The sequence below is a fragment of the Xenopus laevis genome, chromosome 7S, assembly GCF_017654675.1.
Source record: "Xenopus laevis strain J_2021 chromosome 7S, Xenopus_laevis_v10.1, whole genome shotgun sequence".
NCBI lineage: Eukaryota > Metazoa > Chordata > Amphibia > Anura > Pipidae > Xenopus > Xenopus laevis.
In genome coordinates this window covers 24540214-24555781 of record NC_054384.1, presented here as the reverse complement: position 1 = coordinate 24555781, position 15568 = coordinate 24540214, and the positions used below count along the sequence as shown (strand labels likewise).

At 37.7% G+C, this 15568-nt stretch overlaps 1 protein-coding gene across 2 annotated transcripts in view; it reads left to right on the top strand.

The window, feature by feature from the left end:
* The window catches only part of hectd2.S (HECT domain containing E3 ubiquitin protein ligase 2 S homeolog), a 196683-nt gene that overhangs the window by 165221 nt on the left and 15894 nt on the right, over positions 1-15568 (top strand). For both annotated transcript variants that reach the window (XM_041571013.1, XM_018227501.2), the window contains exons 4-10: positions 5720-5822; positions 7094-7183; positions 8473-8537; positions 9796-9841; positions 9944-10053; positions 12408-12556; positions 12991-13114. In XM_041571013.1, coding sequence (XP_041426947.1) covers positions 5720-5822; positions 7094-7183; positions 8473-8537; positions 9796-9841; positions 9944-10053; positions 12408-12556; positions 12991-13114 — 687 coding nt within the window. The remainder of the gene's footprint in view (positions 1-5719; positions 5823-7093; positions 7184-8472; positions 8538-9795; positions 9842-9943; positions 10054-12407; positions 12557-12990; positions 13115-15568) is intronic.

Genomic DNA, 15568 nt, shown 5'->3' with positions numbered 1-15568 from the left:
CTCAGCGTTGCTGGCTCTGCAGAGCTCAAACACCTATCTGCATCATTATTTCCCAATGTAAATTACAAACATTTGGACAACTATTTTAAATTTCAAAATAACTAAATAATATAATCGCTAAACTGGGCAATTAGAGGATCTGAAGATTCTCTGTTTCATTCTTGCAAGATAAATATATTCCCAGTGTATAATCCCCTCCATTCCCCTTTTGTTGTGACTATATGGATAATCAGGCGTCCATATTGCAGGGGCATTATCTGTGTAGTGGAAATCTAATTATCTACTTCTCAAGAACCAAACGTGAAATAGTCAATATTTATGTCCTGTTTTGCTAAAAAATTAAATAGATTTTGTGATTAAAACAGACAAATAGTATGTTCAGCACGTTCCCCTCTCGCCTTAATTAAACTCTAGGCTGGGCTAATCCATCCACAGTTTTGTGTCCCCCTTGAGTAGTCAACCCCTCAGTTTGGGATCCTCTGATTTAAATTATTGTTATAACATAACCATGCTTAGATTTAGTGTATATACTTGAATGTTGCATCAAGTTTACAAGCCCACACCAAGGTGAAAGTGCTGCTATTTCTGTATTGTTGGAAATTACCACCAATCATAGGGACATACGAGTAACTAGCAATCCAGAAAATTAATTTGGCCTTTGCATTACACTATTAGTAGTTATTCTGCTGATTGCATATATAGCTTCTGTATAAATCATACAATGTATTCTGCTCCTGGATTAAACATCTTGATCAAAAATTTTATATTTGTTGACCCTTAGCTTGAAGAAGTTTTAATGGCATCCGTGATTGGACTGTTCCTTCTGATTTCTTTATTCCTTGTCCAATGCCTTCATCTTTCATTCATTTCATACAGGGAGCAGTAAAAATAATGGAAACATTTTGGAGATACTAAAGTGGGCACTTAGCTGTATATAATGAACTCAATCTTCTGGACTGAAGAATTTTAGTGGACTGTGAATAATATCTTAGCTGGGTACAAAGGTACAGTTTTATTATTGGAAATAAATGAAATTATTTTTAAAAATTAGAAATATTTAATTATACTCCTCTGCAGCGACTCAAAGACTGGTACTCCCCTAATCTCTATGCTCTATAACAGTCTCTCAGCAGACCATACTAGTCTGGTCCAACTGTATAAAATGAAGTGGCAGGCAGGTTTAGACTGAGATATTCACAGTGATAAAAGGATATCAAAGGCTTTGGTAGTCCGCTCCCTCTGCCGGTTCTCAAAGGGGTCTGTTCTCCCTCAGTGACTTGTATAGAAATCCAATTCAAAGTTGCGAAAGGAAACCAGCGCTAATCCAGCACGAGGTGTAGACAACAAGAGAATGATTCTCATATAGTGTAGTAATTTTGCATAGATGTAATTTCACAAAGTGGTGTGTTTTCCTTTCGCAACTTTGAATTGGATTTTTAGACTGAGATATTACCTTCTCGCTGTCAGCAGATAATATAGGATAAAGCCAGAAAGACCTTGTGTCACGTGATGGGAAGGGCTTATAAACGGATTTATAGATAGTGCAGCACTCCTTCATGGCTCTCTAGCCTCTCGGGAGCACCTTTTCCCATTACCCTGTTGTATTTCTTCTTGTGGGGAAAGGAGCACTTTGTTCCACATGTGTTTGACGTGAAAGGTTGTCAAGAAGTTCTGGGGAATGGTGACACCCTGTCAAATGTCTTCAAACACAGAATTGACCCATACCCTTTGACTTTTTGGGTAAGACCATCAATTCATTTAGATTCCCCAGACACCAGCAGGCTAATGACTCAGATACTTACAGCTGCAAAAACTTTATAAGCTACTTATTGGAAAATGGCCTTTCTCTCCCCCATCTCAACTGAAGCTAGTCATAAAGATGAAGTGGATCAGATCAGTGCTGTGGCATAACTAGATGTTATTGGGCCACACAGCAATTATATTTTAGGGCCCCCAAAATATCCAGAAGTTGTCCTGTTTTACCAATATATATTGAAATTGCTCATTAAGTAGGGCCTTATTGGGCCTCTGTACCTCCTGGGCCCTCCTGCAAGCGCAGGGACTGCTTCCTCTGTAGTTACGCCCCTGGATCAATGGAAGCATTATTAGAGCAAAATTGCAGGGTAAAGGCTATCACCATGTGTTACCACTCCACTCAGGGGAGCAACATTAACTATTGCAAAAAAAAAACAAAAACGATAAGTCAATCTGTTAATCATATAATGCCCTATCCTGTAGAGTGCTACTATTCATAACAGAGTCCCTCTTGCTGGTTAATCAAAGAGAAACAGACTGATTCTGTTCTGAGAAAGTTGATGCACAGAATCTGTTCTGATTAATGTGGTTTAAGTGTGTCCACATTTTATATGTTTTTAAATTATTTGTCTCTGGACTGAAACAAATTGGCATTGAAACGGAAAGACACAATGAAACTTCAGACATCTATTATTGCCTCTATGGCATTGTGGCTGAAACCACTTCCTGTAACCATGTTCCTAAATTAGAAATGGGATTCTTCAAAATTAAACTGTCAGTTTGTGCCTCCAAAGACTTTTACCAAGAAAACTGTATAAGTCCCAGCTTTATTATGTGTCTTTACATCTTCTTAAAGATATACTCTGTAGAATTTGCTTGTATGAGAAGCAAACCTAATTTGCTGCTTGATGATTTGTGAAGACCCCTAAGCTCGGCTTCTCACCAGTTGCTTAACGCACACACATGGAGCATGTCACTGACAAACCTAACAATCCAAATTGTGCTGTGACAACTTTGACTGAATCGTTACCACTATAGAGATACTGAACCTTTAGGCTGGTGCAATAAGTGTAGTATATACAATATGACATTTCTAGCCATATTTAGGGTTTAGTTCTCCTTTAAGAAGTCTGTGAGAACCAGTTTCTTCTCTATATGGTAGTTTATTAATCAGAAACTGCTCAGTGGACTGATTTCAGGGATGCCTGAAGCAACCTGACAATTATCACTATAGTGTAAGATACTGTAGAACGTAAATGTAGTACACTGTGCAGTTTTCTTTAATTCATTTTGTATCCAGAATATTGATTTGCATTGATGCTTGTCATAATTTATTCCTTATCTTTTTTTGATTAGGTTTTGCATAGATGTGTACGTAAATATAACCCACATAAGAAATATAACCCAAGGATCATGGACAGGGCTGGGTCATGGTATTTTGGCACCCTAGGCAAGTGCTTCATTAGCCCAACCCCCCCATCCTGTAGTCCCACATTACCATTTCATGCCGTGCTATTTTAACATTTCAGTTTTTAATAAAGAAATCTTGCAACACATTAATGAATGTAGCTTGTACTTTATTTAAATACAGTGGAACCTCCATTTTAAATCCCCTGATTTTAAGTTTCCCCTCATTTTACATTGTTGTTTGGTGGTCCCTCATATATATTAAGCATAATTCGGGAACTCATTTTAAATTTTTACATGGATTTCACACCATTTTTTCTGGTCCCCTGAAAAACGTAAAATGGGGGTTCTACTGTATACAGTAAATAAAAAAAACTTTCCTATTGCCTTATAACTGTGCCAGCAGTTAGTCACATAAAATGAGCCCCTTCCTCCTGATTGCCCCCTGAACCTGTGCCAGCATTCAGTGCAGCCATATAAAATATTTTTCCACCCCACTAAAACTGTACCAGTGTCCAGCATCCGTAAAGCCACCAAAAATATTTAGCCAGCCCCCCCCACATGATTTCCCTGTGCCAGCATCCAGTGCTGCCAAATAAAATATTTAGGCAACCCCCTTCATGTTTGCCCCCCCCCAACCTGTGCCAGCATCAGTGCAGCCACAAACTATTTAACCTTTACCAGCCATATGTACCTGTGCCAGTCCCCCCTAGAATATGTGCCAGCTCCAGTCACAAAAATGTTATTTAGGCCCCACTTGCTGCCCCCATGTACCTGTGCCAGCAAAATTGGTCCAGCCACACCGGCGCACCAGGTTCTGCTTCTGATCCCACCGCGATCCGTTGTAATGAGGGCAGAACCCCATACACTGCGCCGACTGCACATGCGCCTTTCTGAAAAGTCTGATTTTAACTTTACTGAGGTACAGGCCGATGAGAAGTGTAGAGGAAGATCAAAAAGGAAACGCATGAAGATGGTTGGGGTGGGTTGCTCTGCCTTAACCTACCATTACTAATGGCCAATTCTTTACTCTTCAACATAGAGTTGAAGAATAGCCCCGCCAGCTGTTTTTGAAGTTACCAACCTGCCTCAAACATTCTTATTGACTGTAAGAATATATATATATATATATATATATATATATATATATATATATATATATATATATATATATATATATATAATGAGAACAGAAGGCAAATGGTAACTAAACAGATACGTGAGAATAACATTTTATTTGATTAGCCACTGACATGCCATAGGATAGGAAAGCATAGCGGAACGCATACGCTTTGTAGGAAAGAAAAAGATCCCATGGATTAGTCAGTTTTGCTCTGTTATGTAATGAACACTGAGGAATTCCCAGCAATCATTAGCCAAATAAAATGCTATTAATGTCTCACAATGAATAAAGAGGAATTTCAGTACCAGAGAGCTGATATCATTCCAGATTTAATAAAAACCATTCTATCAAATGCTTTGGCATGTATTAAAAGCGGCTGGAAAAGGCTGAGGTTTCACCTTTGCCCCTGTAGTTGATTTATTAACCAATGAAAAGGACAATAAACAATGAGCTATAAAAAGAATCAGATAAGTCAGCACATGGGTTTGCTAAATTATTTGGGAAATTGCAGTTCAAAGGCAAATAACAGAGGCCTTGTACCATGGGTCACATTTTTACTTCCAGAAATAGAGAGAACCTACACACCTTTAAAGTCTTAAGCATTTGTGTGTTGTTGAATAGTCATTTATTACTGCTATAATGTCCCAAGTCATTCATCTCTCCTTTCTACAGATGACTTTTTCTTGTCTCATTGGAACGCTTTCTATTTAAAGGACCAGTAACACTAAAATATGATTTTGGCATGCATTTACAAATAATGTACAGGCACCCTAGACTGTATTGGAGTGTAATATAGTATGTACGAATAAGCTTCCATTGGGGCTACCATCTGAGTTCTAATAGAGTTGGGGTGCACATTGATAATCTCGGGTTTAGTACCTAAATATAGAGAACCTGGGGCATATGTAATTTTTACATGATTTTCTACAAGATTTAAACATTGTAATTACAAATGCCGAGCTGTCCGGGTGAAATACAGAAATGACGTTGAAAATAATGACATGGTGGATAGCCACATCATCAGTCCCACTCCTGATGTCACAACCTCGCCTCCTATGTCACCTTCCTGCCCCCAAATGTATGCACCCTGCCCCCCTATCCGTTTTCCAGCAGCAGAAAAGGTGGCAACCCAAGGGGTGGTTCACCTTAAGTTAACACTTAGTATGTTATGGAATGGCCAGTTCTAAAGAACTTTTCGCAGGCAGTTGTGATTGCGTGTGTGTATATATGGTCGTGTGTGTACAAATGGTCGTTGCTGACCCATCTATAAACAAATGCTCTGCAAAAGCTGCAAACGTATTGTAATCAGACCAACTGAAACTTTTTATTAAAAGATGAATGCCTCCTGTAACTACCCCAATATGTGGTTTCTTTGAAAGTTCTTTTATTTGCAAATTATTTATTTTGTATTTGCTGTTTTTTTTTTTTTTTCAGAGTGGATTTGGAAAAAGCAAAATTGACAGGAGAATGGAGGACAGTACATGAATTTTATTTAACAACATTTGATTCATTTTTGGAATTAAATGCTACATTTAAGGTAATGTTATGATGTTAAATATATTTATCTATTTCTAGGCTGTGATTTCAGCATCTGCGGATATATTGTTTTTGGAAAGAGTTCTGTTTTGTACAGGATGAGTTTTTTCGTTCATCTGTAGATCCTATAGAAAAATGAATGGTATCAGACCCTTGTTTATAACAGGCATGGGATTGTTTATCTGCAAACCCTGTACATACAAAAAGCTGCAAATTATGGAAAAGCCATCTCATAGTCCTATCTTGTACTAAGTATGGTAACTAAGCTACATAAATCCATGTTGATGGCAAAACAAATCTATTGAATTTATATAATGTTTAAATGCTATTTTAGTAGATGCAAAGTATAGAAATCCAAATGATAGAAAGCTTCCTTATCCCCAGGTCCCAAGCATTTGGGATAATGGGTCCCATAACTGTACCACTGAATTACCAAACTCATATATTCTAAAAGCCTCTGCTTTTATTGTCCAGTCAAATCTACAGGATTTCAGTATATGTAATGGATTTTAATTTAATGTGCAGCCCCTCACACAGTTATAAGCCATACCCTTTGTTATAATAAGCCTCACCCACCAACACTTTCTGGTTTCACCCATTTTAATACATAGCCATTTTCTATTTCTGTTTTGGTATTTCCATCTAATGAACAGTTTGTAGGTACCCAAAATATGACTTTTTTTTTTTTTTTGCCTGACCGTATAATGCAGAAATGATATGCCTTCCTCTCCATCTCCAGCTGTTACATAAGGGTCACTGACACCAACAGCTAAAAAACTTGCTTTGTGAGAGTACATTTTCTAATGTTATCTTTCTATTCAGTCCCTCTCCTATTCATATTCTAGTCTCTCATTCAAACCACTGCCTGGTTGCTAAGGTAAACAAGATCATAGCAACCAGATAGCTTCTGCAATTTCAGACTGCAGAGCAGCACTATTAAAAAAGCTAATTAACATAAAAAAAACATACAAAATGAAAAACAATTGCAGATTGTCTCAGAATATCAATGCCTGTGTCATACTTAAAGTGAATATAATGGCGAACAACCTCTTATTTCCCTGTTTATGTTTTTTTTTTTTTTCACCATGCCATGCAGCCAAAATCATATGGTGAGCCTAAATAATCACCACACAAAGCATATATACATAACATTGAGGAACTAAGTAAATTGTATAAATATTTCACTGAGCTGTCAAGCTGTGATACAATTACTATTTGTGTAGGATCACATGTAGACATTGCTTACTACACCCTTCTATCTAATATTTACAGAGAGATGTCAATTCTTTTGTTAACACCATTGAGGACTCCAGAATCAATACAAAATTTCTGAATGCTGTGTATGACACCTTATTATCAACTGTAAGTATTACTGTGTTGAAAGAAGAAAGCTAAATTGGGGACTCTAGTATTCATTTTGCTGAAACAGTGATTAAATGATGTTAATGTCAATGAATTCAGATCTAGTTAGAATCATGCCTATTAGTGATGTGCAGGCCGGCCTGATACCCGCGAGTCAGGCGGTTTTGGGTCGACCTCGCACTCCTCTTCGCGGTTGCTTGTTGGGCTTTTCTCCTCCCCCCCCCCCGCCACGTTGCAGTGCCGGCTTCCGAATTCCGGGTCTATAAAACGAAGTCGGACGAGGGCTGAGGGAGGTCGGGTGTGGGACCTGTACATCACTAATGCCTACTTGCAGTTTTCTAGTCATTTTCTAAATATAACTATAGCACCTTATAAACAAGATTTTTCAGTTGTTGTTGGGTTTAGGTACATTTTTGGGTGGGCGGCAGGTCTAAACTACACTGAGAGGGTTATTTATCAAAATCCGAAATGATCTCATTATTTTCTGAAATAAACTCCGACCAAATCTGCATGTTTTTCCCCCTTATTCATCACATTTTTCCACAAATTTCGTGTGCTGGAAAAAACTCGGAAAAAAACGGATCGTACAAGTTTTTCGGATTTTCTGGCCGAAAACCACAAAATCTTTGGATTATTGCACAAAACCCAGAGCAGACCAGGAAATCTTCGGGACATCTTCTTTTGATTTTATAGTTCAAGTTTTTTGGCATTCGAACTTTAATAAATAACCCCCTGAGACTGGATACCGTGAAACAGATTATTTTGCAAGTATTTAATGTATTTTTGAGCCTACCTAGGTCTATGAGATTATTGGCGGGTGTAAGTAATGGCTGCAAAGCATCAGTTGGGTTGTGGATTCTAAACAGGCAGTTTGGGATTGGGCATTGTTTTTGAACCTGCTCGTCAGTAATAGGTAACACACAATCAGTAGATATCCCCAAAGCCTAAGAGGCTGTGTATCATATTTTACTTAAATACTTTGTAAGACTGGAAATGCTGTCCCATACATACGCCAGATTTTATGCCGTTTTTTACACCGTGAAATGTGGCATATTATCCTTACACAGCATAATAAATATGCCCCTAAGAGTAATGACATGTAAGTACTACAACTAGGTCTTAGTCATAATTTACTGTCCCTGCATATCAAGCTTAGTATTAAAAACCTGTGGAGTAATTTTTATTTTCTGGCATTCTTTCTTTGTAAATATATCATTAGCGCAAAAACCAATGAACCAACAGTGAGTTTTGACAAATATATTGATGTTTCTTTAATTTTTTGTTTGCAGTCTCAAGATATCCAGAAAATCGTTCTTAAAAGAATTATTAACAGCCTGTTAAGAGAATGGAAAGGGTATGTGTGTATATGTATGAAATAAAAATTATTGATTATGTTTTTTTCTATACGAGTACCTCCTACTGTCAATGTTTTGCTGCAATTTATAATTTCTGGTCTGAAACCGCTATTACAGATGTTATAGCTATTAGGACAAGGTTAAATGAGGGATTTCTGTTGCCATTTGTGAAGCAAATGCATTCAGTAAATAAGCCCTTTAGCAGTTACTGGTGGCAATTTGAATTACATGGCTGATGTATTTAAACAAAGTGAAAAGTTGCACCCAATTCACCTATTTTTTATTTTATGTATTCTCTATTCATTTATAATTAAGGCGAGTTCTCAGAGACAGGGTCCTTGTGTCAATTCTTTATTTATGCTTTTTCTATTGGTTTACTTGTTGTGCTGTTTGTTTTGTTCTTTATATATGGTGCACGTTACGGGAGTATGATGAAAGCTTGTAAATCAATAACAATGAAGCAGTGGCAAGAGAAGCAGGTTGGGTATTTAATCATCCAAACCATCATTGCTGAATACAAAACATTGTTGTATTTGCATGAGATTAAGGGGCAAATTCACCAAGGGTCGAATATTGAGTGTTAATTAACCCTCGATATTCGACATGGGAATTAAAATCCTTCGACTTCGAATATCGAAGTCGAAGGATTTTAGCGCAAATAGATTAAATCGATTAAATCCTTCGAATTGAACGATTCGAAGGATTTTAATCCATCAATCGAAGGATTATCCTTCGATCAGAAAAAACTTGGAAAGCCTATGGGGACCTTCCCCATAGGCTAACATGGACCTTGGTAGCTTTTAGGTGGCGAACTAGGGGGTCGAAGTTTTTTCTTAAAGAGACAGTACTTCGACTATCGAATAGTCGAACGATTTTTAGTTCGAATCCTTCGAAGTAACCCATTTGATGGTCGAAGTAGCCCAAAAAACACTTTGAAATTCGAAGTTTTTTTACTTCGAATCCTTCACTCGAAGTTAATGTATTGGGCCCCTAAGTGAATATCAGATAATATCTTCATTCATCGACAGTTCTAGTTCCTTCTAACTGGTAGATATATGAAGCTATAGTGCTAGACAGCAACTTGAGCATGGTAGAAGCAGTACTGTAGAGAGATTGCAAACATCCGCACACAGATCAAGCTCTTGACTGCAAGCGCTGTAAATATTTCCTTTTAAATATAGAAGTATAACAAAAAAAGCACATCTGGAAACCTGTATAGTATGGTGCCATTCTTACATATTTTTTTGTTTGTCTTAGGCCAAGAACCAAAGATGACGTAAGAGCTTACTTTATTCTAACACAGGTATGAGTTCCCTTCAAAATCACATAAATGGCAATACTGGAAATCCAAGACAGAAGCGAATGAAATGGACTAAAATTGTTTTGCTGCTTGTTTTTGTTCCAGAATCCACAGTTCAGTAGTACATCTACTTACGTCATCTACGCCCATTTGCTAAGGCAGATCGCCACACTTTCCGACGCTGACCACCATTTTCTAATTCACTGGTTTAAAAAGTAAGGAGCAAATTTGTACATTACCATAAGCTGAAAACTGTATCTTGCACAAACAACAATTCTGTTGTATTTAGAGGGCAAGCCAACCCCAAAATAAAAACTTTGCTCAGTTAAAGAAAATATAATTCTGTTCAACTTTACAATATACATTTATTAAACATTTTCAGTACTCTTGAATTTATTTGTAAAAACAATTGCTGTTGAAAGCAGCATTTGCCTGACTCCTGGTTGTTAGTTACTATTATTATTACCATATATTTTTAGAGCGCCGACATATTGCCAACATATTGTGCAGCGCTTTTAGTTTTTAAACAATGTTGCAAAAGTCTTGGGGACAAATTCACTAACCTCCAAAAATTCGCCAGTGACGGCTTCGCTCACAGCGCAACACTTCAGCAGGCGTAGATTTGCCAGGACAACGTTTATTCACTAAAATCCGAAGTTGCGTCCATGGCACCAAGCGAACCGAAGTTGCGCTAGCGTTACTGCGCCAAGCGAACCGAAGTTGCGCTACCATTGCCTAATTTGCATACGGCAGGAAGTTAAAGTTGAATGGACGTATATGTTGCAGCAAATACATTACACTACACAAGCCCGGGAAACCGTGATAAAATAAAATAGAGTTGTTATATTGCCCTACACATGAGCCCAGTGTATAGTTTATGTGCCATATGTTAGGAAATGTAGGGGGGAAGCCGGTTACCCCAAAAAAATGTATGCTCTTTTTCAGCCTATCACCCTGAAAAAAGGAAAAGACGCTAGCATTTTTTGGGACTTAGAAACATTTCAACTATTTTTTTAGTAACTCCTATCTACTCTATTGCACTTCGCTTGGTCTGAGGTGGGGAAGGCAAGTCTGGCGCAAGAGGTAACGTTAAGTAAAATCTGCATCTTAGTGAAGTTGCGTAGTTACATCCATTCGACAGTTTGCAAATTTGCCTGGCGTTAGGGAGCGAAGTACCGCTAGAGTCTATCTCCTTTGCTAGCGAAGTTATGCCAGCAACTGTTAGTAAATCGGCAAAGTTTCAAAATGACGTCACGCTAAATCACTTCGCCCTTTCGTAAATTTGCCCCTTAGTTCCCCAGCAAAGACAGGTCTGTTAATCAGCCTTGTCTTACATTGTTTCAACAGACTGAGCCATCAGGGCAGAGAATAGAAAAGGACAAACACTGCTTTCAATAGCAATACATATACTGTACAAATAACATAAAAACCTTAGAAAAATTGTAATGAAAATTGTATTTTGCAAAGTTGCTTAGAATTATGTTTGTTTTTATTAGGCAAAAAAATAATATTTTGGATTGACATTCGCTTTGGCGACATCTGCGCTTTGTTCCTGTTTTAAGCTTATTATGTCCATTTTTGCTGTAGTCGGATATTGGAGGTAATATTGGAAGCTATATCAGCCACGGGACCCACCGTCCCCCTTGCCTAATTTCACCATATGGCATTCTGTCCTAATTGATAAAACTTTATATAGAATAGAACCCAGATGTTGCATTCCTAGATTTTACAGTTTCCCAGAACTGATGCAGATTTTTGCCAGTCCCACACAAACGTTTTTTTTTTTTTTTCATTTCCAATTTCTAAATTTTCCCAAACTTCTTTACACGGTTTGGTTCTGCTGTATCAACAGAAAAGTGTGGTGCTGTTTTAAAGATGTCTCTCTTGCGAAAAACGCTACTTTGCAATGGAGTAAGTGCCTGGGTGTCCAAATCATCCAAAATGTGTTTATATATTTTCAGTAAATGTTATAAGTTAAACAGAGGCATATGCTGTTCACCCAGATTTAGTTAACTACATCCCATGATTAAAACAAATGAGTCAAGCCAAATTATTAAGGCAGTGCACATTCTTTGAGGACCAACACTCTAATTCAGGTGCAAAAAAGAAGAAAGATTGCCAGCGCACGTTAAAAGAATTATTACAAAAATGAGGTGTTGGTACCACACTTTGACCAAAATATGTAAACTCACGTGCCACATCAAGGCCCCTTCATTGTACGTGAGTCCCACGCTATCTGTGAGCATTTTAAGTATGTAATGCATTTAAAATCAAATCCCCCAGCAAACAATGTGAGTAGCAAGACCATTGTGCACTTACCCTCACTCAGGAGCTCTAGTGAGAAAGCATGGAACTTTTATTTATACATATTGATATTATTAGAAGGAACTGGAGTTTTTAAACTACGGATCAAGAAAATGACTTGGATTAAAGCTTAGTTTTGTGCTGTACAATGTTCGTGCTTTTTGTTTGTGGTTGCCAGACAATCCTTTTAGGGATATACCAGGTACCCTGGTCACCTTCCCTAGATCCTTGAATATTTATTTAAATCCAATTTCCTTTCCTATAGGATGTCGCAGAAGCGATTCAAGCAGTTGGTGGACAGACTTCTGCAGTTCATTTCATTACGGCTCTTTCCGGCAAAGCCAGAAGAATTCCCACCCTTGGCAAAATGTACATGGTGGATTTCCTCTGCAACCAAAGTTCTCGCTTTACTAGGTATGTGAAGTTTATAAGTACATTGTTGTAAACATAAATGTCATAATCTGGCTTTTAGAAATGTATATAAATGTAAAATGTATCAAGAGTTATACATATATCCTAATTCCTATATGAAAGAAAAGCCTCCGAACCAAGCCTGAATAGTATTTTGATGTCAGAAACTTTATGTAATGCTTACAAGGCATGGAAAGCTAAATTATTTCTTCTCTATGTTTAGATTTATGCACATAGAAGTGTCTTACTTTTGTCAGCAGTAGCAATCTTCATACATTTGGGATTTAGAAATCACTGCACTATTCCTTTAAGAACAGCTGGTCTCCATGATGATGTCCCATGTAATGAACTTTTATTTATGTAAATATTATAAACAAAGAAAACGGTGCAATTATATTAATGTCCAAGTTAAAAGGTTTGTGCATTTTTTTTCCCAGATGCTGCTAATACCCTTTGTAACCCACCTCTGATCCCTTACACTGATTTTTATAACTCCACTTTGGATCATATTGATCTCATGGAGGAATATCAGACGTGGCAGTTTTATGGAAACTCTCACAGGTTAGTTCTTGCATTTCATGTCCATTTGCCCAGACCAGGTGTCTGACAGTTCCTAGTGGGATTATGTAAATGAAGGATGTGCTTTCTGTCCACAAGTGAGTATGACTGGCCTACATAAGCCTTATATGCTGTTCGGCACTTGCTTTCATCTTTCCCTGTTTGGTGAAAGTTGAAGAATTTGTTGCCGTTAATAAAGAAAGAACTCTAAAGGGGCCTTTATATAAAGCTGTTTATTAAAATTGCATATAAAAAATGACATATCGGCACATAATGCTGTATAACACTGCCTGATAAAAGCAGCGTAAAATAAATGTTGTTTTTAACTTCATGGTTTCTGCTGTCAAACACAGCCCCAAAGTAATATAAGGCACCTTAATCTCCCTAAATGTGGAAGAGCCTCTCAGAAATGGGCAACTGATGAGACTCCGGGGCATTTTTTGCATCTGTAAGGCAGATCCGCTCCCTTCCCAGCTTTGTTTATCTGAACTGAAAAGCGCAGCTTACGCTCGTGTGCAGACACAATTCCAATGTATAACAAATCCTTTATGTGCCCATTATTGGAACAGTAAAACAAAAAAAATAAAAGTGTTTTAAAGTAATGAAAATATCATGTACTGTTGCCCTGCACTGGTAAAACTGCTGTGTTTCGCTTCAGAAAGTCTACTATAGTTCATAAAAAACAAGCTGCTAAGTAGTAATGGTGGAAATTGAAAAAAGACTATATGGCACAGGTTAAATAGTGGATAACCAATAACACCATTGTGTTATACAGAGGTTATCTGCTGTGTAACCGGAGCCTTTTCTCCTTTGAATGGCTGCCCCACATTGCTACACAGCAGCTTATTTATATAAACAATAGCAGTGTTTCTGAAGCAAACACAACAGTTTTACCAGTGCAGGGCAACACTTTATTGTATATTTATTACTTAAAAAACTACATTTTACTGTTCCTTTAATATACAGTTTCTTAGGCAATAAACTAGGGATGCACCAAATCCACTATTTTGGATTTGGCCGAACCCCAGAATCCTTCTCAAAAGATTCTGCCGAATACCGAATCTGAATCCGAATTTGCATATGCAAATTAGGAGTGGGAAAGAAAAAAAAAATTAACTTTTTTGTTTTGTGACAAAAAGTCGCACAATTAACCTCCTTGCCCTTAATTTGCATTAGCCTGTTTTGCCTTTACTTGGTTATACTTACCTAAGTTTATGCCTCCCAGCCCTGACTGCAGGTGAAGTGCATGTACATAATGACTCTGCAGTGTGCTTGGCAGACAGTCTAATGACGTGCACAAAGCAAACAGAACTGTCATCCGGACCAGATGTCTGCTGGGCTTCGTGTGGTGCACACAGATGCTTCACCGCTGGAAAGTGCAGGATGGGGGAGGTTGAAAAATTTGGCAGTGTTGCAGCCCCACGGGATGCAAGTGAACAGAGAGCGTTTTCTTCTTTAATACTGTGTCAGAATCCTTTCATATATATGTTCTGGTGAACACTTACTAATTACAGAAGGCTGTGTCAGTTTACGAAAGGAAGGAAAAAAAATGACATTTTAAATTGTAATCGCAGGAAGAGTGTAATTATACATCATTAAACTGAATAGTAATATTTGAAGTTAGAATGGGCATTACATTGGAACAATATGTATGTATATTATAATAGCCACTGGCCACATGGTGGCACCGTTTAACATCTTGGAGCATCACTCAGTTTCTGACCATCTCTTAAGATACAGGAGACACCAGCCCAGCTGGTTTGTTACTTTATCTTTGCTCTTTATTTTTGGCATTTGCAGTAAAAGAATTAAATAAGTAGTACCTATAATTGTAGTAGCGATGCACCGAATCCACTATTTTGTATTCGGCCAAACCCCGAAATCCTTCGCAAAATATTTGGGTGAATCCTAATTTGCATATGCAAGTGGGAAGGGGGAAAATTTTTTTACCACCCCTAATTCGTATATGCAATTTGGGGTTCGGATTTGGCTGAATCCTACTGAAAAAAGCCGAATCCCGAACTGAATCCTGGATTTGGTGCATCCCTAAATTGTAGCTAATGTGTGGCAATGCAGCAGCTAATAGAGGGTCTAACTTATGCTGTATCTATAATAATCAAAGTGGTCGATGCCTTTTATTAATATTATTTTTGACATCTCTCTTTTTCACATGATAGAAATTCTGTGTTCTGAACCTGCTCATAATGTGGCCAGAGCTTGTACCCACTGTACTTTGGAAATAACAGGGAGGAGTCTGGAAATGAAATTACCATACCAAATATGATAGGTTGTACATATTAAGTAAGAGAGTTACACAGTCCCCAGCCTAAGTATAAAACTAGAAAAGTAGTTATAAAGTTGTTGCTGTTAAAGATTTGCTAAGACTGATGACTTTAGGTATGTAATAGTTATAGGGAAGAGTATTGCCTGTGCTGGCCATAAGCACATAGCATTTGT